This window comes from Arvicola amphibius, chromosome 3, assembly GCF_903992535.2.
Source record: "Arvicola amphibius chromosome 3, mArvAmp1.2, whole genome shotgun sequence".
NCBI lineage: Eukaryota > Metazoa > Chordata > Mammalia > Rodentia > Cricetidae > Arvicola > Arvicola amphibius.
Window position 1 is genome coordinate 3344016 of NC_052049.1, and position 26088 is coordinate 3370103.

General features: G+C 49.4%; 1 protein-coding gene across 1 annotated transcript in view; it reads left to right on the forward strand.

Moving 5' to 3' along the window:
• Positions 1-26088, forward strand: part of Ice1 (interactor of little elongation complex ELL subunit 1) — a 49340-nt gene that overhangs the window by 18189 nt on the left and 5063 nt on the right. Inside the window, exons 7-17 of the mRNA XM_038322058.1 lie at positions 409-446; positions 2604-2686; positions 3298-3337; positions 3452-3508; positions 9190-9276; positions 10530-10939; positions 12788-17440; positions 17788-17956; positions 20555-20715; positions 22597-22787; positions 23878-23984. Coding sequence (XP_038177986.1) covers positions 409-446; positions 2604-2686; positions 3298-3337; positions 3452-3508; positions 9190-9276; positions 10530-10939; positions 12788-17440; positions 17788-17956; positions 20555-20715; positions 22597-22787; positions 23878-23984 — 5996 coding nt within the window. The remainder of the gene's footprint in view (positions 1-408; positions 447-2603; positions 2687-3297; positions 3338-3451; positions 3509-9189; positions 9277-10529; positions 10940-12787; positions 17441-17787; positions 17957-20554; positions 20716-22596; positions 22788-23877; positions 23985-26088) is intronic.

The window sequence follows — 26088 nt, forward strand, 5'->3', positions numbered from 1 at the left end:
AAATCCATCTTAGCAAGAGAAGCCTCCACCTGCTGCCTCCCTTGCTCACTGTGCACACTCCTCAGAGTGCTGGTGGGTTAGGTGCAGGACGGGTGGGAGGCCATCTGGACACAGCCCACAAGTGACACTCACTGCTGAAGGAAGGGCCTCACAAGTGTTTGTGGCACAGACTCATAGGCCCTTTTTGTGTTTATCAAACACTAGCCAGGCTCTAAAGCCCGTTTTAGAAGCGCTGCACAGTAAGTGGCGTGGTGCTCTCTCCCAGGAGCCTTCTACCACGAGCCCAGTTGCTGGTGATGCAGTTTAATGTGGCTGACACATGATACTGGCTATGAGTGAAAATCTGTGCACCATGTGTGATGAGCTCTGATTTCCTTTGCCGTCTGACTGACAAGGTTTTATTATTAGGAAGAAGAAGCTAGAAGCTAAGGTGAAGAAGCTGGAAGGTAAGTGCACCTGATGTTTGCTGGCCAGAGCCATGCCTTGTACAGACCCTGGTAAGTGTGAACTGTGAGTGTCAGTGGGTGTGCTGCTGCTCACACCGCCTCCTTCCTCTGACCCTTTGCTGTAATCAGCAGCATGGAGGGAAGAACTGCCGTGGTTCAGTGTTGGAAGGTGGATGTTGTGCTTCTGTTTCTTTGATTCCCAGTTGAACTTGGTGGTTACTAGAACAGGCACCCATGTTTGTGTTGTCTTAGTGTCTGCATTGCTGTGATGAGAACATGTCCAAAGCACTGTGAGGAGAAAGGGTGCACTCTGTTTGTATATCAGAATCCATTGAGAGGCGCAGGGCAGGAGCCTGGAGGCAGGAGCTGATGCAGAAGCCTGGGAGGGAGGCTGCTTACTGGCTTGCTCTTTGTGGCTTGGTCAGCCTGCTTTCTTATAGAACCCAGGACCACCAGACCAGGGATGGCACTGCCCACAGCGGGCTGGACCTCCTGTATCAGTTGCTAATTAAGAAAATGCCTTACAGGTTTGCCTACAGCCTGAACTATGGAGGCATTTCCTCAGTTGAAATTCCCTCCTTTCAAATGACTCTAGCCTGTGCCAAGATAATGTCAAGGAATTGATGTACATAGATAGTTCTCTCTCTCTCTCTCTCTCTCTCTCTCTCTCTCTCTCTCTCTCTCTCTCTCTCTCTCTCTCTCTCTCTCTCCCTCCCTCCCCTCCCTCTCCTCCTCCCTCTCCCCACATACACATGCACACACAAGCACACATACACAGATTTCTCTAAAGTGCCCCACACTGGTCCTCCCTCACCCTCCCACCCCTCTTGGGTTTGGGGCTCTTGTTTCTGAGTAGGCAGAGTACAGATGGGCACACTGGGATCTGTGCTCTCCTTACATTTTAGTCAGTGCTGCTTTTAAAAGTCAGCTAGGCATGGAATGTCCATTTGTTTACAGTTACTTATAAGTGGAATCGGCACAGGCAGTGCTGTATTGTCACTGACTGCCCAGCGTGGTGTCCAGGTGTCTGCTCCATGGACTCCAGCATCACAGTGGCTGTGTCGTCCTCAGAGTGAGGTGTTTCCACATAAGCTGTGAACTTAGGAGGGCAAAGTTAGTTGCACGGAAGCATTTAGAACAAGGATGATGAGATATTCTTGTCCTCAGTTTACATATGAAATCTACAGATGGTTGGATAATATCCATCTCATGACATGGCTGTGCTCTCAGCCTGTCCTCTCTTGTCTGTGGAAATAAGCGGAATGCCTAGGAGACTGTATGCAACTTTGAGATGTGTAGAAGGAAGCGGCAGGCTGCGTCCCGCCACCCGGCCGCCGGCTAGCTTTACACCCTAAATAATTACACGGAAACTGTATTCTTTTAAAACACTGCCTGGCCCATAGTTTCAGCCTCTTATTGGCTAATTCTCACATCTTCCTTTAACCCATATTTAGTAATCTGGGTAGCACCACGAGGTGTGGCTTACCAGGAGAGATCTTAACCTGCGTCCATCTCGGAGAGGAGAAGCATGGAGCCTCACTATGGCGACTGCCTGAAGCGTCTCCCCAACTCTCCCAGAATTCTGTTCTGTCTATTCCGCCTACCTAATTTTCTGTTCTCTTAAAGGGCCAAGGCAGTATCTTTATTAACAATGAAAGTAACACATAGACACTCCTCCATCAGAGATGAACCTTCTGTGAAGTCAAATGTGGCCTTTACTTTTAGTGTCTCAAACATAATTTTCCCTAGGAGTGATAGGACATACTGAAAGTGAGCACAGCCAAACTCAGTGAGAGAAGAATGTTACTGGTCTCTGGTGGGACTTGGCTTCCCTGAGATGTCAGCTCTGCACAGATTCATACTGGGGTGAGCATCATCTGGTGCTTTCCATCCCAAAAGGAATGAATGATGTGCCCACAGTTTAGACGTCTGCACACTGTCCCCACCAGAGTGTAGCATGGAAGGGTTTGGAGTTGCCGTGTCAGGTGTGGGAAGGACCCTCACAGCCTTAGTCAGCTCTGCAGCTTCATGACATGTGTACCTGTCTGTGACATGTGTCCAGTTTGAGGAAAGCAAAAAAGCTGGCACTGGCTCACACAAGATCGGATCACTAACTCTCCGCTTTTTCTGTTGCCGTGCTGTACCTATTACACATAGAGGCTGCTGTCAAGCAAACTCAGGACTTCAAGCAATTGAGAACTGAAAAGAAAATACTTGAAAAGGAATTTAAGAAGACACAGGTACTGGGTACAGTGATGCACACCTTACATCCCTGACTCATGGACACAGGAACTGGGTACAGTGATGCACACCTTACATCCCTGACTCATGGACACAGGAACTGGGTACAGTGATGCACACCTTACATCCCTGACTCATGGACACAGGAACTGGGTACAGTGATGCACACCTTACATCCCTGACTCATGGACACAGGAACTGGGTAAAGATGCACACCTTACATCCCTGACTCATGGACACAGAAACTGGGTAAAGATGCACACCTTACATCCCTGACTCATGGACACAGGAACTGGGTACAGTGATGCACACCTTACATCCCTGACTCATGGACACAGGAACTGGGTACAGTGATGCACACCTTACATCCCTGACTCATGGACACAGGAACTGGGTAAAGATGCACACCTTACATCCCTGACTCATGGACACAGGAACTGGGTACAGTGATGCACACCTTACATCCCTGACTCATGGACACAGGAACTGGGTACAGTGATGCACACCTTACATCCCTGACTTGGGCTGCCTTGCACCCATCTGACCTTTGCTTCATCGTGTTTGCTTCTGTGCAGCATAAACACTCTTGATGTTTCTTTCCCCAACACAGGAAAGGTTTGAAGAATTTTCCAAACAGCAGACTGAGAGGGGTGAGTATTCAGTGAGCGCTTGTGTGGAGAGAGAGCCAGTTCAGTGTGCAGTGTTTATCTGAAGCAGTTCAGTGTGCAGTGTTTATCTGAAGCCCTTCTTCTATGTATTTTTAGAGTTGAGACACATTGGAACACAGATCTCAAGTGACTCTCATGGAAGCATAGATAAAAGTGAGTATCCTAACCGTGTGATTGATTTTATGAATTGCTTATTATGGTTGGCAGGCATAAGTGCTTCTTAACATAGCAAAACTCAGGCTTTGTAGATATTTGGTGGGATCAAATCTTGTTATTTGGATGCTGTTAGTTAGACTGCATATATCCACGTTTACTTACCCACGTGCATAAAAACAACCATTTTCTTAAAGTATATGAATGAAAGCATCAAAGAAGACATCGTCTGGGAAAGGAAAAGTATTTATGTAAGCCTCACACTTCTCAGCAAGCAACAGGAGATTTCTAACAGATTACAGTCTATCATCAGATTAAGTCATTAAGCATGCTGGGTGCCAGCACTGCATGGAACAGAACTGTGGTCACAGCTCTGCAGTGTGTGTGAACGGAGACTGCGCCTTCATTTCCTGGTCACCCAGACCCAGATAATGATACAAAAACTGTATTAATTACAACACTGTTGGACCAATGGCTCAGGCGTATTTCTAGCTAGCTCTTATATCCTAAGTTAGACCATTTCTACTCATCTGTGTATCACCGTGAGGCTTTGGCTTACCAGAAAGGTCTTGACATCTTTCTCCTTCGGCAGCTACATGACATCTGCATAATGTTGCCTTCTTTCTCCCTGCATTCAGTTTAGTTTTCTGGCCTAGCTATAGTCTGCCCTGCCATAGACCAAAGAAGCTTCTTTATTAACCAGTGGCAATGAAACATATTCACACCATACGGGGGGAAACCCACATCAAGTGTGTTTTCTGGGGACAAGGCAGGGAGGAGGTCATATTGAGCAGTCAAGCACTGCTGGCTACAGAGCACAGGCAGGACAGATGTATCATGCATGCGTCCATCAGCAGGCACGGCAGGGCCTGAACTGCAGGGGAGGGGTAGGACTTAGCGTATGGATGGTCTGTGGATTGTTTGCCCCTTGGCTGCTTTCCTTCTCTTTCTGATCTATTTAAAAATGGACATAGGTGTTATTTTGTGCACAAAACTCCTTTGTTTGCACCTTAGCCACACGTGGTTTAGCTTGATGGGAGAATGGAACTCTGTTATTTTGAGCGATGTGTTCTCGGACTTTGCTGACTTACAAGCACTTGCTGACTCTGGGCACTCTTGTTGTCTCTTTGGCATGGAACCATCCAGCTTCTTTGCGGTTAGTTTATGTGCCAGCAGGACCGTAGGATGAAACCCAAACAGCTGACTGCATCATCCCTCATTCCAGTTGGGAACAAAATGAGTGAACCACAATGTGTGTGAGCCGCACGTCAGCCGTCCTCGGCAGCGCTGGGTGTGCGGGGCTCCACACGTCAGCCATCCTCAGCAGTGCTGGGTGTGCAGGGGCTCCGCACGTCAGCCGTCCTCGGCAGTGCTGGGTGTGCGGGGCTCCGCACGTCAGCTGTCCTCGGCAGCGCTGGGTGTGCGGGGCTCCAGCTTCATTGCGACTACTCTGACTCCACCTCCTTTCTCCCAGCATTTGTTTTCTAGCTCTGTTGCCCTATAGCTCTGCTATAAGCTCAGAGCAGTTCCATTATTAACCAGTGGTATTCACAGCATACAGAGGGGAGTCCCACATCAGGCTGTCAGGTGCTGATACAGAAGGTCCATTGAGTGAGTGCTCATGCTTAGAAAGTGTGGCCTTAGAAGGCTTTGCTGGGTCTGACTGCCTTCCTTTCCCAGCAGTGGTCCGCTGTTGAGGGTGTCTTCTGCCGTAGTAGCAGCCTCCCGAAATGTGTTAACATCAAAGAACTTGTTACTACTAGTCTTCCTTGTTGATGAGGACAGGAATATTGTCTATTGTACATTTTTCTTTTTCAAGTAAATAAAGTCAGCTGTGCACCTTGATGCATTAATGATTTCATAATTCTTAATGATCCCTTAGTGATTTCCCCTGCTTTAATGCTTGGCCTTGGGAGGATTGCCCATTTGGCACGAAGAACATTAGACTGAATTTCCTTTACAAGGCTGACCCGGTCGCCTTTTCTTCCTGCTAAGTTCCAGTAGAAAAGACTTGATTTAGATGGAAGCAGTGGCTGTGTACCCGAGTCCAGCTGATGCTCTGTCAGCAGCTAGAATATCCAGTGAGAGCGTCTTGACTCTGAAGCCACCTTGGGGGGTCAAACAGGCCTTTCACACGGGTTGCCTAAGACAGGCGGAAAACAGACATGTACATTATGAGTCACAACAGTGGCAAAATTCAAGTTGTGCACTATCAATGAGAATAATTTTCTGGTTGGGGTCCCCACAACATGAGGAACTGTGTTAAGGGTCACAGCACAGGCAGGTGGAGAATCACTGCTGTGGATGCTCAGCATCAGCAGACAAAGTGAGGGCAGGGGATGGAGAGCTGACGGTCACCATGGCAGAGAAGTTTCAGAAGACACCTTTCCAAATCACAGAAGCAGAGCATTGGTGTTCTGCAGGTATCTGATTAAAGGGGATGATGTACCAGCCTTCCAGGTCTAGAAACCATTGTTCCCAGGTGTAGTTTATTAAAGTGCGACCTATAAATGAGAATTGTTAGAGATTAATAATTGGGTAGCTAATGACTGCTTATGCACCTGCATAAGATGCTTAAACATGTGGTATGAACTCTCATAAATGGGCCTACGCTCCAGCCTTCCATGGCATTTATGAAAGTGGAGCCTACAGTGATTGACAGATAGTAGACTCAGAGTGTAGGGAAGGAAGGAGACTTTGCCATCAGTGTTCGCCTAAGCCTTTCACAAAAACTTCAAAACTAGAAGTGGTAAGAAAAAGCCCTCGGATCCTAGAAGGTTGAAGAATCAATTTAAACTTGTGCATAAGAAACTGTTCAGACCTGTTAGTGTTCTTGAGCATGTTTGGGGGCATGCCCATAGCCACTGTCATTACGTGTGGTGTAGAGACCTTGAGAGCTAAAACCCCATCCACCTAGATGAAGTATTGACTGGACTAATGGGCTCAATTCCTGACCCAGGAGATGAAGTATAGGGTCTCTGAGAATGTAGTCAGAGAGACAGCATCAAAGGTGGCAGAGAAGCCAGATATCTCAAATCTGTTAGAATATTCCAAAGGGGAGAGCATAGGCAGGAAGGAGCCATAAGGAAGAAAAGGCAAGCCCCTAGCAGAAAGCTGTATGTGGGTGGGTAGGTGGGTGGGTGGATACCACACGGGTAACACACGACTCTCAGCAGGCTGATAGGACACATGCCTCAGATCACATGAAGCAGAGAGCTGGCTAAGATAGGCCCAGCAGTGCCTTTGTGAAAGCAGAAAGGCCAATAATAAGTCCAGGCTCCAGAACAATTCCATGTGGACTAAAGAGTTCAGAAACGGGTAGATTAAAGGTACTGTCTGCTAAGAAAGTACTGTTGCTGCGTACCCAAGTATCGCTCTGTGCTGGACAAACCTTTGGGGGACTCCTGAGGAAACAGGCAGTCTTCATGGGGACTTCAGTGTTTGTCTTTGAAAGAAGGGGTGTGAGACGCTGGAGAAGCCACTCCCACAGTATAAACCATATACCCAGAGTTCCTTAGAACATTTCCAAAACTTTAGAAAGCCCAGCTAATACAACTAAAAATAGAAATGTGATATTGATAAAAAAAAATTCTCTCCTCCCTAAGTCAATGAAGCAGAAAAGCACGGTGGCTCCAGGGGTGGCCTCTGGCGCTGGCTCTTGGCCTGAGACAGCCTCCCCACTGGAAATACGATCAAGAGCAGAGAAGCCTGTGCCAGTGCGGGCTCTGCAGCCGTGGCAGAGGTTCAGGTCTACTTGGAAACGGGACTAGAGAAAGAATGTGATGAGCCGTGTGGATATCATGCAAGCCTACAGTGTGCTCTGTCGACCCAACTGCAGATGAGCGAGTCATGGCGCTCAGACTGTCCGGTGTCTGCACAGCATCCCTCAGAGAACAAGGGTGGAGCATAAAAATGTTGGGCATCCCTAAACATTTATAACTAGTGTTACTTCAGCTCAGCAGGTATCGAACAGTAAAGGTTTCTCACTAGTAATAGTGTCAGTGAACTCCTTTAAAGGGACAACTGAGCAGGACCTTTTCCAGCCAAACTGAACACTCATCGTGACTTGAGAAGATGCTCTTGATCCCGAGAGTAGCAGTGGAGTGGAAAAGTCAGAAACAGTTGTGAGCATCTTAGATTGCGATGAAAGAAGACACGCTTTAGAGATTAAGCATGCGTGCAGTCTCTCAACTAAGTCCTAAAACTGCACTGAAGAGTTTCCTCTGCTTGTTGAGAAGGGCTAGCCTGGGGACATCTGTGAGAAGGCACGCGTGCTCTCTGACATTGTGACTCTCCTCCAGAAGGGTAGAAACATATCCTGGTTTCTTTGCATGTAGGGGTCCTTATTTGCTGCTTTGGGTAGAGGTACTGAGCAGGGATCTGTCTGGTCAGGACACGTTTGGAAGCAGGCTCTGGGGTAGGTTAATCATAATCCAGGTAACTTCTCAGATGCAGGGCTTGGAACTCGGACTGCTAGAGCCCCCAGTGCTAACCGGGTTGACCTGGATGGACTAGGAGAGGTGGGGCCAACTGCTCAGCCTTACTTGTAACTAAGTTAGCCATGCTTGTCTTGATAGCTCAACCTTGGACCCCATTGCTCAGTATCCTTATTATGGCTGTACTCACTGTATTAGAACCTGTGGCTGCTTTCCTGGAGACTGTAATGGGCAAGGTTGGTCTGTTCAGTCCTCTCCTGCTGTGGGTTGAAGAGTGTATCTATCCACTGCAGTGAAGGCTTACTTTAGGAACTGAGCTTTCTCAGTCTCAGAGTTGTTTCACGTAGAAATATAATTACTGTGGATTACTTTTTTAAAATCCATGCTTCATCTCAAACCCTTTAAGTTTATATTTCATGAATATTTTTTGCCTTGATTGGCATTTGGAATCTATTTAATGAGTTACAGAAATCGCATCCCTGGTACCATACTCTTCTTGTGCTTTTCATCAGGCCCCTTGTTCACATTTCCCCTTGGCCTTTCAACTTGGGTCATTGTTCTGTAGCAGTTGGAGAGTCCAGGTGTCTTTGGAGCTTTAAAAGTCCTAGCATTTGCCGTTCTTGTGAAGTCATGCCCTCCTCCCTGCTGATGCGGGCGCCCTCTGCAGGCATGCTTGCAGTGCCGTGTGTCGCTCCCTGTCCCATCCGTGGACTTTGTACAGACCCTCAGTCTCTGGGTGGTTGCTGCCTGGTTATCTGGTGCCTCTGCTGCTACTCCTGTAAGTCAGGGATTCTCTGCTGCTGTTGTTCCCATCCCAGCACTTTGGAACACAGGCACACGGGAGCAGAGAAAAGCCGTCAGTGCCTTTAACAGAGTCCTTCCCCAGAACAGTGCTTCTCAGCCTGTGAGTCCCAGCTCCATCAGAAAACACAGGTATTTACTACATGACTGTTCCTAACTGTAGCAAGGTTATGAAATAACAGTGAGAATAATTTTATGGTTGAGGATCACCACAGCCCGAGGAACTATGTACAAAAGCTGCGGCACTGGGAAGGTTGGGAACCACTGTCCTTGAAGAAAAAGCAAATAAACCTATGGCGAGTCTTCAGTTTTAGCAAATCGTTGTCTGACTTCTGTTGATGGTGAACTGATGATGGGTAGGGGGAGGGCTGGGTACTGCCTGCTAAGTGGATGAGGAGCCGGTGCCATGGAACTGTGACTGATCTCGCCCTTTGCTGTTCCCAGGGAAGGTGAAAGTTCTCTTGAAAGAGCTGTGGCTCTGTGTGAACACTGCTCACAGGCTGTCTGGGGAGAGCGGCAGGCGCATCCCAGGTGAGAGACACACAGAGACGTTCACAAGTGAATGTGATAGTGTTTGCCCCAGGCTGCACTGCAGCCTCCAGGGGACAGCAGAGAGTGGTACTCGTCACTGTGTGACGCAGTATGACTGATCGCAGCCTCCAGGGGACAGCAGAGAGTGGGTACTCAACACTGTGACGCAGCATGACTGATCCCAGCCTCCAGGGGACAGCAGAGAGTGGGTACTCAACACTGTGATGCAGCATGACTGATCGCAGCACATTCAGTCAACCTTTGGTGGCAGCTCAGAAGAGCAATGGGAGGTCAGGCCTTGTGGGTGGGAGACCAAGGAGTCTTCCTGTACTACAAAGTAGCAAAGTTACTTTTATTTTCACAAAGCATCGGTTAAACAGTGGGAAACTTCCCTGAGAACTCTTTCCCAGTCCTGTTAACTGTGGGGCTCACGGAAATTGCATATTTCCACCTGTCCAGGATCCAGTCCCAGACTCCACTTTCTTTTTCGGCTCAGCACTCTGTGCTGGGGACTGGTTACAGAATATATGCTACACTGTTACCCACTGAGGGTTGCAGCCATGGTAGAGCTCCTTTGCTTCCAATTTGCCCACTGAAGACTTTTTTAAATCCCATTCCTTCTGCATTTAATTACTGGAATTCTTGCATAAGAAAGACTGCCCCCTCTACTAATGACTCTGATCTGTTTCACATCAGTGTAGCTCAACCACTTCCCAGTGCACTGCAGCCCCATGCTCCTCTCTCCACTGCTTCTCAGTGCACTGCAACCCCATGCTCCTCTCCTCTCCATTGCTTCCCAGTGTACTGCAGCCCTATGCTCCTCTCTCCACGGCTGCTTCCCAGTGCACTGCAGCCCTATGCTCCTCTCCACTGCTGCTTCCCAGTGCACTGCAGTCCCATGCTCCCTTCTAAAAAAGCGATCTGAAGCCAACCAGTGTCAAACCTACCCATAGGCGTTGTGTACAGGTGCGTGAGACCATGTGCAAAGGAAAGCATCTTCCAGTGTGTGATGAGGCGGTAAGGCCTCTGTCCCTGCTGCCGTGTTTCCCACTGGATTGTGGTGCCTCAGTGGACCACTCTCCATGCGCATCCCTGTCCAGTCTACATGATGATGTTAGAAGTTAACTGGTGACATTGTTAGAGCTGTCTGCTCACTTCGGCTCATTTCTACTAGCAGTTTGACCTGTTATCAGGATGTAATTCGTAAGTTTTCCTGGCATTGAATATGTGATGCCTGCTTCTCTCCTCCTCAGAAAAACCTGCCAAAGAAATCAGTGCATCCAGAGCTTGTGGGGAAGATGAATTGCTCCCAAGCCAAGGCAGTCCTGCCAGGACCTCCGATATGCATTCCTTCCTCACCAAGCTGTCTATGGAGGTGGAGGGCGACTTTACTTCCTCTGAAAGTGCAGAAGAAGAGCAGCCCAGTGGAATGAGCCCTAGCGCTGAGCATGCCCTTTGTGAAGAAAGTCATCCCAAAGTCTCAGTGCAGAGGCCTGGTGATGGCAACAGGACCAATGTCTATGACCATGAACATTTTTTTGACGATGATCTTCAAGCTGCAATTGACTTCTTCAAGCTTCCCCCTCCTCTTCTGTCTCCAGTGCCCTCGCCACCTCCAGTGACATCACCACACCTGGGCTCTTTATCTTCCTCCCTGGCTCATGTGAGTTGGCTTTCTGAATTTTAATTTCATGTGGATGTTTGTCTTATGTCCAATATATTTCAAAGATATTAGTGTATTTAGGCAAAACTGTTCATTTTTGTAGCTAGTTTTTCTATGAAGCAGCATATGAAAATAAAAGGCTGTGCCAGGGCTCTGTGTCAGCATCTGCAGTGGGATTTTCTTCACTATGTGTGAAGGTTACATTTTATTTTATTTTATTATGCTTTTTATATAGAAACTTTATTTGTATTGCTAGTGCCTAGAACATGATAGACGTGGAGAGAATGAAACATATTCGTGCAGACATGGGCTGTGTCTAGAAACAGAAGTCTCCATGTCTGCATTCCTCAGCCGTGACCCAGGAGAGGTCGCCTTTGGGTCTGTCTTCAAGCATTTACGTACTGTTTGCTCCCGAAGGAGTCTTGGCATGCACTTGTATTCTAGACACCTGGCCCAGAACTGTGGGTTCAAAGGTGATGGAAGACGCAGTGTTGGGCTGTCCTGTGAATCAGGACTAGGCATGGAGCACACAGCTCCTCTGGTGAGCAGATGTCTGCAGGGCTGCAGGGCACCTTCTTCCTCGGAACACAGAGCTTTGCAGAGGAGAGGCTGGTAGGGAGGTTGCGCGAGTCTTTCTGGATGCCAGAAGCCCCTAAAGAAGCTTTGAGGAGTGAATGGGTTTCGGGAGAGGCTGCTGTACAGTGAGTGCTGTGTGACCCAGGGTGAATGTGGCTTTGGAAAACTTGAGCCAGGCTGTGTCTGGAAGGGTCTTACAAGTCTTCCTAAGAAACTCATGCACTTTTAGGGGGACAGGAGACTCTTGTCTCTGAAGACAAGGACTGTTACAGGGTTTCTGTTCAGTTCCTGTTTAGTTACAGTCTGAGTAGAAGCGGATTGACAGTTCAGAAGCAGGAGGAATGTGGATCAGGACTAGTTCTTACTCTCTGTGTAGAGGTCATGGCACTGGGGCCATTTGTTTAAGGCTTGAGGAGTGTGGTGTCCGGGGGAGTGCAGTGGCAGCAGTCACGGAGCGGCTGATCTGCACTGTCTCAGGCTGGGGAATTCTCCAGGTGCCATTGCTTTACCTGCTGATTCTCACCCATGCACTCTCTCATCTGAGATTAAGCACATGGGGCCGCAGCGGAGAGGGGCAGGACACAGACACTTAGTTCCTGTGGCTGTGTGCAGCAGAGCCGTGTGCCTGTGGAGACGTTCAGTAAGCATATAGAAAAGTAGGGGTCCAGTCAGAGCACTGGATTTGCTACCAGCCAATAAATGATAGTAGAGGCTGGGAAGAAAGACAGGTGGAGTGACTGTCGGGACAGCCGAGGAGAGGCCATGCAGATCCCAGCGTTGGCGATGGGATTCTACACTAGAGAGTTATGTTCCGGCCCTTGAGTTCACCCTTCCCTTCTGCATGGGACGTACGAGAGCTCCTAGTTGGGACGGAGGAAGCTTCCTGGAGCAGAGGTGACTGCTGACTGGAGAACATGGTTGAGAGGAGAGGAGATGGCTCAGCAGCTGTCCTGTGTGAGTGCAGAGAGGAAGCAGAGGGTGGTGGAGTTGGAGGCCAGTGAGCCTCAGTAGAGAGCCTCCCCAACAGAGCGCAGAGCTAGGAGGACAAGCCCTGCCTGGCCTGCTTAGGAGCCTGGTCATGGGAAAGGACTATGAGGGACCCAGCTTCTTCAAGGACCAGGGAGAGCAAGCGCCACAGCAGAGCCTGGCCCAGCCTTCACAAGTGTGGCTTTAGACTTTCTTCACACGCCCACTCTTGCAAACGTGTTTAGTTGTTCTGACAGTCAGCTCTGCTGAGCATCCGTATGACTGTATGTTTTCTGTCACTTGAAGGAATCCTTCTTAGGGGAGTTCACAGATTCCAGCGACACTGACTCCGCCCCACTCAGAAACTCTGCGGAGGCAGCTCCAGAGGATTACACAGCGGAGTTTCGGAGTTACCTTGACTTGCTTGACAAACTGAAAAGGAGTGACGTGTGCCTGGAAAAGCCCAGGCCACTGGAAGCTGCCCAAGCTGCAAACAGGGTGGCCCCTGTTGGGTGTGACAGCAGAAGAGGAGCACTGGGAGAGCCCTCCACGTCTTCTCTAGCATGGGGAAGACACTGGATAGCATCGCCTGCATTTGGGAGGCATAGGGGAGACACCGTAGAAGAGGCAGAAGGACAGGCAGAGGCCCAGGACGTGGGTGAATCTGTGCGAGTCGGGAAAGGGCTGCTTACACACAACAGGAGGCCGTGGGTGGAGAGGGCGTCCAGAAGCCCAGTACGAAAGAAGGATGCCAGAGCTGGAGAGTCAGAGGTGTGCTATTCTCCCCTGGGCAAGAGGACATTCAGTGAACTCATAGGATCTGAAGGAAAAATGCTGCCATCAAAAGCATGCTCACCGCAGTCAGAATTTACTAAATGGACACTCCCTGGTGAATTTGCTTCCAGGTCACACCGTGCGATGGACTCTGGCCATTTTCAGAGAAAGGAAAAAGATGTGCAGGAGTCTACTCTGGAGTCAGGCGTTTGTGCAGCTGCAGCAGGGCGTGGCCGTTCAGACAGTCTTCCTTCCTCCTCCTTGTCTACCTCTGTGCCAGGGTCTGTCTGCAGTAACCTCAAGGCTTCGCAGCTAGGCTATGTCAGTGCACGGACTCCAGCAGAGGTAACCTGCACGGACCTGCCTCGTGTAGAACAAAAGTCATCAACTAGACCTGTAAACACATTTCTTCTGTGGTCTGAGCCAGCAGCACATTTTCCAAAAGCAAATGACCCAGAAAACCACCTGCCTGCTTTGAGTCCCAAATCAAAACTAGGAGCATCTACGTTTAGTAACTGGAAGAACAGGGGCCCGGAACCTGGAAACCTGTTCAAAAGCACAGCGAATACACACCCACTTCCCCAGTCAGTATTTCAGAAGCCAGCCAGAAGTGGGCAGTGTGGAGACCGAGGCCCAGGCATTGCGCTCACCCTGCCTAAGTCAGACTGGACTTCCTTAGCACGCCCTCAGGCTGGCTTCACCAGGAGGAGCCCTGGTTCTGCCGACAGCACCTCATGGCACCGGAGTGCTGTCCTGAGGACAGGTGGGGAAGGCAGTCCCAGGGCAGACACAGAACATCCACAGAAGAGCAGGCTTCAGCCGGAGAAGGCGGAGCCAGCCTCACAGAACAGCAGACTGACAGCAGCACTGGGACCTCCTGAGGAAAGTGCCGTCCCTCGGGGATGCAGAGCAGCCGCCGCTCTGCTGCCAAACCAAGTGTCAGTCATAACAAAGCAGGCAAGACCCGAGAGGGTGCGGAGTAGCAGCCTGGAGCACTGGCAGCCACCTGAGAGCACACCGAGTCCCTCTGTAGACAGTAGTGAGGACACGGGCCCTACGTCATCGGCATCGGAGTGTGCTGGAGACGGGGACCCCACAGCACAGGGCACCGGCAGGACAGCCGATGCGGAAAGCCCGGCTCCAGAGGTTTCTGTGTCTTGGCGAAAGTCAAGTTGTGATTCTCCAAGTGGCTCGGTGTCATCAGAGAACTTTGGCTCTACAGATAAGTTACCTTTTTCCTCTGCAGACAACCTCATCCAGAGCCTGAGCGCCATGAGTGACCTGCAGAAGCCCAGGAGCTCGCCCCATTCCACCCCGTCAGGTGCCAGTAGGCTGGAGGCTGGGACACTACTTCCAGCTGAGGTAACGTCCAGAGACTGTCCTGCTAGACAGGCGCCCTGCGGAGCTCATCACCAGGCAAGCCCTGAAGCCCCTGCAGTTGCAAGACATTCTCATAGTACTCCGCAAAATGTCAGTACGCCTCCCATAGTGCCAAGCAGGGCGCTTCTCAGAGCCCGTGTCCCCACTGACCCTGTGTGTCCTTCAGTTCTTGGCAGCACAGAGGAGGAGACTCAGAGCGCCTCCCACAGTAGTCTTCCTGGGACTTCTTACTGCTACACAGGCATCAGAGAGCAGAGAAAGTCCACTGAGGCAGAGGATGAGTCCTTCAGCTCCAGCGAGGGAGAGCACGAGGCTGAAGCTATGATAGGGCCCAGGCAGCAGGATGCAGCAGGAGACTCGCAGAGACCTTTGGGAGACCCAGAAGCTGGGGTGAATGAGGCTGGGCTCACCCCAGATGTAGGTGATCTGACCTCAGCTCTGCAGGAATGTAACTTAAGCACCTTTCTTTACATGGACAAGCTTTCTACGTCAGAGGTGGTTATGTTTCTTGAAAGTTGTCAGTTAAGGGATTATAGTTCAAGGGCCTCTACTTCAGAATGTTCTAGCAAAGGAACTCCAGATAAAGAAATGGATAAAGAGTTCAAGCAAAACGAAATCTTCAGTAAGAGCCATGGGGAGAGGTTCCATGAAGAAGAACTACTCAGAGCCTCAGAAGTGTGGGTGGAGTCAGAGGGAGAAGAAGCCTGCTGTGTCGAGAATCCAAGCCAGCATGCCCAGTGTCCTCCACAAGTGCCATCTGACATTCCCCCCAAGTCTGGGGGCGAAGGGAAGGATGCCGAGCATGCACTGCCCTCAAGTGCGCATCACAGCCAGACCACTGAGGAGCTAACAGAGAACACTCCGCCCGAGGAAGCGTCCAGCTCCATGCCCCACCCTGCAGAGCTCCCTGGACCAGCAGCTATGGATGCGGGTGCGGGTGGCAGCTCCCCACTGAGTGGCAGGTCTGACCCTGAGCCCATTCAGAGCAGATCTGAGAACGAGACCAACTACGAGGACTGCCCCAGCAGTGGGGAGGAGGGCCTGGCAGAACCTGAGGAGCTTTTGGCCCTGAGCTCTGACTCTCCGGCTCCACCAAGGATAGAGCAGAGCCCTACCTGTGTGGCAGAGACGGCGTTTCGCTGTCAGATCTCCGCGGTGACCTCGGAAGTTATAAGTGTGCTTATAAATAAGAATCAAGACCTCGTGATTGAAAAGGGGGACAACTGGACTATCATCAGTGGCATGGCCATCTCCCCTGGTATGGAGCAGGTAGTCCTTTGTGACACTCTGGAAGCTTTTGCTTCTCAGGGTCTGGAAGGCCTAGACCATGGTTCTGTGGAGAAGTCCCCTGAAGCCAGTCCTGCTGGCCCTCTACCTCAAGAGCCTCCATGTGCCGGTGGCCTCCCTGGTGCCCAGGAGGATGTTTCCAGTGGCGGACAGAGTGCCAGCTTTGATAAGAGCCGTCTTCGGAACAGGCCCATGAAGCCCAGCGTCTGGATGCGTTCTCAGATACATGACCAAACGCTGGAAACCGAGAAGGTGGCATCTGATCACACCTACTGTAACTGGAAGTTAGAACCACTTGGGAAGAGCAAGACTCGGTCAAAGATTTCCAACAAAGATCAGTCAGGCAAACTAGCGAAGACTCCAGGACTCAACAACAGAGAGGAGATGCATCTGAGTGAAGGCACTCAGCCAGAATCAGGAGAAAGAACAAACACAAAAACAGCAGGAGGCCAAGCTCAGTCCACCACAGCAGGTGCAGATGTGTCCACTCCTACCCACGGTTCCCCTGATGCTCTGAGCAGGATCCGGCAAGAAGTAGGGCCTCCGCTGCCTCCCCTGCTCCCCCCACTGATAGCCACACCTCCAAGGACATCACGGCCACTGTCTAGTCCGTCCTCCCTGACCTCACCTGCTGGCCACATTTCCCCCTTGTGTGAGATTTCAGGGCCTCCTGTGTTGTCCCCATGGCCTGAAGAACTCCAGCAGGCCTCCCCCCTGGATCCCTCTCCATCCCCGTCTACCGCAGCAGCCAGCGGGAGGATAGTGTCCTCTCCTCTGCAGTTCTGTGCTGCCACACCAAAACACGCCCTCCCTGTGCCCGGCCGGCTCCCGTCCTGTGCGCCTGGCCATGCTGCTATGAGTGGGCCGCAGGAAAATTCCGTAAAAATCCTTGACACGATGTACCCAGAGTTGTCTGCCAGGGCCCGGACCCTCAGCCTCCTCAAAGGGAACATGCAGCTGTCCCGAGGCTCCTCTGTGGATGGAAAGGTGTTGCCAGGGCGCGTCAGTGCCCTCATAGGCCTCAAAGCCATCACCTCAACATCGACTGCTTTTGTCCTGACGGGGGGCAGCTCTGGTGGTGACAGTAGCCAAGGTGAGTCCCAAGATGTCCAGCAGGATGCCCGTGGGAAAAGGACCCTGGCAGCGTCCATACTGAGGAGCGCTAAGAGACTGCGCCTGGACAGTGAGTCCCCAGAGGCGGACCCCAGCCAGGCCACTGCAGAAGGCGTCCCCGAGGACCCCCCAGCGGGAATCTCAGCAGCCCACATTGTCCCAGCCGAGGAAGAGCAAACTGCTGCCCTGGTCTGCAGTCCAGCATCAGTGCTGCATGCTAGACCACGGGACATGGCCGAGTCCTATAGCATAGCCATTGCTCGGGCACTGAGGAAGATTGCTGAGTCCTCCTTTGACCTGCTGCCTGTCATCCGTAGTCACGTGTATGTGGGCAATATCTCCAAAAAGCCTGTCATGAGAGACCAAGAGAAGGAAGTTGTTTATGAATTTAGCACGACAAACAAGGTATGCGGAGCCTTTCTCAGTGTGGGCGTATGAAGCATGAGGGTCTGGCAGGGACGGGCTGGTGCAGGTGGCACTGAAGATGGCCCCTCAGCATTAAAGTGTGTCTATTTCTAGCCCAGATCTATAGATTAGAAATACAGTGGAGGCTTGACACATAAGCCTGCAGAGAAAAACAGTAGAATAGTGAAAATGGAGATAGGATTAGCCTTAGGGAATGTACATACACACATACTTACACACATGGATTCTTAGCATAAACCAATAAGCCATAATTTATTTGATAGATACCTGATTAGGATTGGTTCTTGCATCACTAACCTAATTCTTCTATCTTTTCCCCAATCTAGCATTTAGGAGAGTACTTACTTCGCTCTATTCTCTCAGAGCTAAAGGTTCAGAAGACATCTCTGGACCATAGCTACATCCATGCACTGTGCAGAGTATATGTGGGCATCTGTCGGCAGCTGGGAGACTTGGAAAGAGCTCGCTTGTTCTGCTACAGCCTTCTGAAAGAAGGTGTGTTCAGGTTACAGCACTCGTGTTGAAGGGCTTCTGTCGCATTTTCACCTCTTTAAAAATGATACTTTTCATCTCCGTGAGTTTGAGGCCAGGCTGGTCTAGAAATACTGTCTAAGAAAAAAAAAATAGTTGTGCTGTCTTGGAGGGTGTAAGTGACTAATTATCCCCAACCTAACCGTACTAGTTTCCGACTGACTGAATTTACTCACACTTACTTACGTTGGCACATGTACTTTTATTTGTATATAGATTGTCTCTTGTCCACTCTATGTTTACTTTATTCTTGCACTGCAAAATAATGGGAATCCTTGTATAATGACTGTCCATCCATATTGCTGTGCCCCTGGCTAAATGACAGTAGCTGTAAGATAGATTTGTAGCCTCGTGGAAAGGTGTACTTAGTAATGATATGATATGGAGGTGGAGGAGCAGGGCTGTCCTCACTTCCCCTTTGCTGCACTTCCTCAGTCCTCACACAGCATAGCGTCGTGTCGTGCCAGCGAGTCGATGTGAGTGTGCCCACGGGTCTGCTCACTAATTTGTTCAGTAACCCGCTGTGGGATGCGTGCTGTGTGGCCATGGGAGGGCTGCAGACCATGGTAATGTGGAACACAAAGGCAGGCAGCAGAGAGGAGAGGAGTGTGCTCCAGCCAGTGTGAATTTCTTGTTCTTACCAGATACAGGGTCACTAGACCAGATGTAGGATGACCTTCTATAAGCTGTGAATATGTGAATATGTGTTTCTCTCATTGGGTGATGAATAAAACTTCTTCTTTCCTTTCCTTCTCCATATTTCTAACTCCTTTTCAAACCTTCCCCAAAGCCAATCTCAAGAAGTTACAGGCATTTATCTCTCTCTCCTATTCTTATCCCATCTTTGCTGAATCTGTCTTAATTGCTTAATTAAGCTTGCCTTTTGTTCTTCATTTACTAAGCACCAGATTAAACGTGGAAACCTTTTTCCCTTGAATGTTAACCCATCTTCCCCCATTAGCATCATATCCTCCTGTGTATGGCAATGGCTCATCAGTAGAGTCTGGAAACTTAACATACTATCTTCCCTTCTGGAGGAAACCAGACTGTGTTCCTTAGAACATAAGCAGGTCATGCCAAAAGTGCGAGGGCTCCAATGCAGGAAGCGCGCACACACACACACACACACACACACACACACACCTTCTCTGCGGGCACGCTTCCTTGAAGCTTGTGCCACAGCCTACATGAGAGACCACGCAGACTCCACAGGAGGTGGAATGACAGTCTAAGAGGACAAATTCTGTCCCACCCAGAAAAATGCACTGCTTACAGCCATTAACCATTTGTTAAGCAAGGATTGTACTTGGAAGGTGGATTTCATAGTCCAGAACAGGACTCCAGGAAGCTTTCTCTGTCTAGTGAAGAATGTGGGTCAGGCCTACGAGGGGTATCAGAACAACAGGCTGCACAGCAACACATCAAAGCGTGCATCGTAGTTGTGCTCTGACCCACTCACCTTTTGCTCCTAGGAACACTGACAAAGGAGAGGAAAGCTTTAATCAGCTATGTCTTCATGACAAACAGGACAGAACTCCTCATGTTAGCTGCATTGGAAAACTGATGTTGTTTGTAAAAATTAAGACACTCATTACATACTGAGAAGTTCCATTTGTAGGTACATATCCAACAGAAATGGAGACATCCTTACCCAGACTTGAGAACACGGATATTTATGATGTTAATTCATAATATCCTGTAGTTGGAAACAAATGTCTGCCAACAGGTAAATGGACAGGACAACACACTGTTGTCTGTTGAACAGCTGAATACTGCTTAGTTGTGCAAGGGAACAGACACTTCGTGCATCAGCACCATGGACAGATCTCAGAAGTTAGGTGGCCTGTGTCAGAGAGAAAATACATGGCACACTGAAGCAGTAATACCAACTTGATTTGTAGCGATAGCAAACGGATTGGGGTGCTCCATCTAGGAAGGAGGTACTCTTTAAAGAGAAAAGCCTGAAGAGTGGAAGCATTTGCAGCAATAATTACAAATGTTAAACAATTGTTCCACTTTAGAAACTTTGTTCTATGTTAAACCTTGTACAAAACTATCAAATGTAATGTGAAAAGGTGGATTGGCCTGGAGGAAGGGGTAGATTGAAGGAGAGAAGGTAAAGCATCTTGCTTTCACATTGCTTCAGGCTCAGAATTTTCCTATTTGATACACAGTATTACAAGACAATTCATTTCCACACAGTTGTTAACCGTTGGTTTAGGCTTAAAGTCTAGCTAACAGTATGCCAAGCCAGACATGGCCCCTCACTCTTATAATCCCAGCACTTAGGGGATCGAGGTGAGAGGTTTGCCACCAGTTTGAGGCCAGTCTGAACTACAGAATGAGGCCTGTCTCTCAAAACTCAAAGAAGTACCCAAGACGGGGAGGGAGGAAGAGCGAATTCTGAGACATTGAAGACCAGAGCCCCACTGACCATCCATGCACAAGCCTGTCGGCTCCGGGTGAGAGGCACCTGTGAAGTAAAATCCGTGCCTAGTTTTTAAATCAGTTTCTTAGGTGAGACATAAAGTCTCTCTCTTTTTATCCCTCTCTTTCTTACAGACTTTCCAGAATCTGAGAAGTTGACGCTATTCATTGCCAACATGTGGCGTGAAGTGTTTCTCTCCCAGTCAGCCATTAGTGAAGCCATGCAGCTGGTTGCCAGGCAGCGTGCCAGAGGGGAGGTTCTGAACTGCTTGAGAGCATTTCTCAGCTGGGAAAAGGTACACTTGGGTTTTGATTTCTGCAGAGCCTCCATGTTCACTCCACAGAGATGACACAGTCCACAAAGGGCTTCTGTGTGCAGAAATGATGACTTGCTATATAGCAGTACTTCGTTTTAAGGTTTAAAGTTAACCCAGTTTTTAAAGATTTTAGCTTTGTGGTTCCTGTTCCATTTAGAAATCAGGTAACAGGGGGCTGGAGAGATGGCTTAGTGGTTAAGAGTATTGCCTGCTCTTCCAAAAGTTCTGAGTTCAATTCCCAGCAACTATATGGTGGCTCACAACCATCTGTAATGAGATCTGGTGCCCTCTTCAGGCTTGCAGACATACACGCAGACAGAATATTGTATACATAATAAATAAATAAATATTTTTTTTAAAAAAAAGAAATCAGGAAACAGTTTTAAAAGTAGGCATGACTGTACTTTGACCACTGAGGAGTGTTGTGTTAAGGCACGTACAACAGATTGCATCTCCTAAGCGAGAGATCTTTATAAACTTGACTCATTTAATTAGCAGCATTTTAAGTAACCATAAACGATACGTTCCTCGAAAGCTACAGCTCTAACAAGTAGACTCTTGTTAAGCCCTTAACTTTGGATTGTTTGAAGTCAAGTTGAGAATATGGAATATAAGCTTGATTGAATGTTTGTTCCCATGATAAAGGCTGTCTCTCAGACATTGTAACTCATCGTGTTGATGCCAGCCAGGTACCTTGGCTATAACCACAGCCTAGACTGGGAATCCAGCATCTTGCATAGTTAGCATTGCTGCAGACTCTTAGACTAGATGAACATGGCGAGAAGTCTCAGAATGTGGTTCTGCATCTTCTCAGCTTGTAAAGTCACTGGCTTCTCCAAGAAGATGTATGTTTTTGTGGAAACCTGAGAAGTGTCGGTAGCTCACAGATTTCAAAGCTCAGGCTTTCCTCTGTGTTTCTCTGAGCCCATGTTTGGCCCCAGGATCTGCTTTCATGCTGGTGGGATGCTGAGCAGTTCAGCCGTATTGGGAGTTGCTTGGTGTGCACAGTCCCCTGCAGTCCCACCCTGGGCCCTTCAGGGAAAGGAAGCTTTTTGCCACAAAAAGTCATATTAATGTTCATAGAAACAAAACCCTGATGTAGGGTCTATGTGTTACTTTTATTGGCTAATTTTCAAATCTTGTTTTAACCCATATTTAGTAATCTGTGTAGCACCACGAGGTGGTGGCTTACCAGGAGAGGTCTGTCTCGGAGAGGAGAGGCATGGTGACTGCCTGAGGCGTCTGCCTGACTCTGTTTTCTTTCTCCCACAATTCTGTTCTGTCTACTCCGCCTACCTAATTTTCTGTCCTATTAAAGGGCCAAGGCAGTTTCTTTATTAACCAATGAAAGTAACACATACAGATGACCCTCCTCCATCAAAACCCATCAGGTACCATCTGATGTGCCTTTGTCTCTAGAGAGGAGAGCTGCCCTAGAGTGGTGTCTCCGTGTGATTGTTACTCAACAGGGCAGGTGGTGCTTAAGCTGCTCACGTGGGCGAGAACGGCACAGACGAAGCCCAGAATTGAAGGGGGCTGGCACCATCATCTAGTGGTCTGTGGGAGAGCAGACTGTTCAGCGTTTGTAGAGGCGCAGAGTTTATACAATTTTAAGTGTTAGTCCGCGTTTTATGACCTCAGTTCCCTGGTTGTACTGACTGCAGTCTGTGCTTCTGTCTGGATTGCAGCTCAGCTCTTCTCTGATTGGTGCAGATCATGGCTCCAGGAGCTTTTACTGTGACAACTAGTTTCTAGCCCACACTCTTTGGGTAGATGGCGGTCTGTCAGATTGCTGTTACAATCTCAGGTTGCTAGCATCCCAAGATGTTGCTTTATAATGTGTTTGTTTTTGTTTGCTAGAATGCTCCCATAGATGTTGGAATCGTGGTTTCTAAGCTGCTTTTGACCATACAGCTATGCCCCAAAACAGAGTTTCAGTTGAGTGAAGAGTTTGGTGAGGACCTCAGTGCAAACATTTGGGAATACATATTCGCCATTGATCTCCTCTGCTGCCACCAGAGGTGGATTTGGACGCATGATAACATCATAAGGTGAGCAGCTTTGCTGGTTTAACATAGAGCTGGGGAAAGGGAGGGGGACCTGCTAATGCTGGGGCTTCTTTCCTACACAAGGCACTTGACATACAAACGACTTATTTCCATAGGAGTTAACAGAAGTGCCCCTAGAATATCTGAGCACCCTTAAATCCCCCTGCTTTGTTTCTCTGTATGCTACTAACTACTTCCATTATTCCCAGTAATGTCATGTCGCCCCACGGGAAGTGACTCAGACATGAGGGCCTGCTTTCAGTCACCTCTCCAGAGTGACATCGGCACAGGCACCTCAGCGAATACAAGCTGGGGAAGTGTGCACTCTTTACCTTCATGCCCTGATAGGCCAGAAAACCCAGAGGAGCAAACGTGTGTCGATGACGAGCTAGCTGCTCTGCACTAGGACAGGGTGTCTGCTGTCCCAGATGGCTTTCTCTGCTCGTCTGTGCTTCTGACTCTAACCGTGCTCCATCCCTGGAGAGAGGAGAAAATTGTCCCTCATATAAAAAAGTTGTTTTTGAATTCTGGCCAAGAAAGCCTGCTTTCAGAGAGAATATGACACTAACCTGCTCACCACACAGCGGGTGGCTTATGTCTTTGAAGTACTTGGTTTCTGTAAGAGTCACTTCTGCACGGAGCTGTCTGTGCGGGAGAGGAGTGTGTTCACTCTCCTGAGCCCAGGAAAGACAGACATCAGTCCCGCAGTGAGAACTGCCTCGGGGTCTTGTTTTTAGAGTGATGCTGTGTCAAGGCCCTGTCTGTGAGGAGGTCCTTGTACACAGACATGGAGGAGCATGTTCATAAGGAGATGGCAGAGCCCTGAGGATGCATGAGCCCAGGGATGCAGGGCCATTGTTTCTGAATACAGAGGAGGGACCAGAGCGGGCGCCAGTCAAGTGCTCTGTCCTTGTCCTCTCAGTGGCTCCAGACCCCATTCTTCCCTCCCATCCCTGTTCTCTCGCCATGCCGTGTACATCTGTAAGCAGAAAGGGGTTGGGGGCTGGAAAGAAAAGCAGAGTTACAGGAGCAGCACCGTGAGACTGTGCGTACGTCTGTGCAGTGACGGGCATGTATCTGTCATGTTCTCTAGTAAGGAGCTGTGGCCTGTAATGGACAAGTGGATCAAGTACCGGAAAGGACATTCGAACATTGCGTACACCCCTGACGTTATTGTGGCGTCTGTGCTGAGGCTGATCGGTAAGTCGCTGTCTGCCTGCCTTGCCGCCCTAGTTCTGGCTAGGCCCTTGCTGGGGACTGAGAGCATGCTGACGTACTGGCTCTGCAGCGCCCGCATGGCTGCGCTCCGCCGTTCTCCTGACTCTTTCTCTCGCTACCCCGAGTCCTTCAGCCGTTTGTGTCAGAGACTAAGCTGCTCCATGGTAGCGTGCTTGATTTCTGATTCTGGAGGTCATGGCGACACACACACAGAGTTGCTACCAAGTACACAGTGGTCTTCAGTGTCTACAATTCCATCATAGGCCAGCAAGATAACACAGTAGGCCAAGGCACAGGTGCTGAGCCTGAGGGCTTCCATTCAGTCCTGGGGGCCACAACTTGCATACTTCCCTACCAGCCCTCCCAGTTATAGAGTCTAGGTAGGTCACTTCAGATTGTTCTAGAAATCAAAGTTGCTGTTTGATTGAACTGTGAGACCCAGACTCTCCTCACTGTAAACTCTGGAGAAGGCCTCTGTATTCCTCACGGAAACCCCAAGATTTCACCTTCACTTACTTTGTTCCTCTTTGCCTCCTGTGGCAGCCTCCACTCCTCCGGATCATCAGAAATGCTCTCTGTTCTTTGACAGCCTTCATATTTTGTTTGACCTGTAGGCGCTCACTTCCTCCTGAGGGGCACAAACCAAAGCCACCCTGGTTTGGTCAAAGAGCCCTTTGGCTAATTAAACGTTGAAGGCAACACTGTTGAATAATGTGACCATTCAGGAGTGTGCCGCCTGCAGAGGTGCACAGGGGGCGGTGCCATCCTGCCGACTGTCCCGTGCCTGCACATGCATTCCTCCTCGTGAGCTTCACACTAGTTACACAGGGGGCGGTGCCGTGGCCTGCTGACTGTCCCGTACCTGCACATGCATGCCTCCTTGTGAGCCTCACACACGAGTCAGTGGTGCTGTGCTTGGCATATGTGTAAAACATCTGAGACAGAAGCTTGCCTGGGTGCGCATAAGTAAAAATGTGTGTGGTATTATGTTACCTAATATGAGAATGTGAGAACCAGCAACAGCCAAAGGCTGGACATTTATGAGAGCCAAATCAATGGCTGGACAGGCATGGGTCTCGTGATCCCATGCACTCTATGGGGCACAGTCTCAGACCCTTGGTTAGTGGCTTTCTATCCCAGAGCAGGGGGAGAAGGGAGTAAGACGGGCCCGTGCTGGCAAATGCACCATCAGGTAGCACACATGCGCCTGGCCAGGTCCAGTGTGCTGCTCAGGAGTTTGGAGCCCGCTCTGCTGTGGACTAGCTGATGGAAGTGTTTACAGACCCAGGGAAGCTGATCTAAGCGTGTCAGTGTGTGTTGACCTGGGTGGTTCCTGACATGGTGACAACAGGGACACTGTCTGTCCTCCTGGGCTGTATTATTTATAAAGCTCATGTGTGTTTATGGCATTTTCCCCAGAGAGTGACTTTATGAAGCCATACTGTGTGTGCATGCGCACACCAAGTGAGCAAGTGTGTGCACATACCTGTGTGCACACACACTTGTGGAGGTCAAAGGATACCTTAGGTGTTGTGTTTGAGATGTGATTTACTTTGTGGGTTTTGTATATTTTTTTTGGGGGGGGGGGGGTTCTGAGACAGTACCTCTCACTAGACTGGAATTTGCCGATTTATCTAGGTTGCCTGACTGTCGAGATCCAGGGGTCCAGCACTGGGCTTACAACTAGCTTAACTTTTGACATGAATTTTGAGGGATCAAACTGAGCCATCTTCCCTACCTGGAGCCACCTTGAGAATAGGGATTTTAGTGCTGTTGTTCCAGTGACTGTTCTGTCTGCTGCTGCAATGAGAGAGGCAGGCAGGCGGAAGCGAGCTCTGCTCTGTGCTCGCTCTGTGCTCGGTGGCCTGGTGCCTCTGCGGTTCTTACAGGAGGGGAGCTTGGCCATCGCCCTGAATAGGACAACAGGCATGGGTTGGGTGTCACAGAATGCTTTCAGACCAGCTGCTCACATCACATAAGCTGAAAGCTGGTCCTCACGCGAGGCAGGAAGAGCATGCAGGAATGTTATCCACAGCTAGAGTACGGGGCAAAACTCCTTTTGTACTTTTGTGAAATTAAGGTTAGT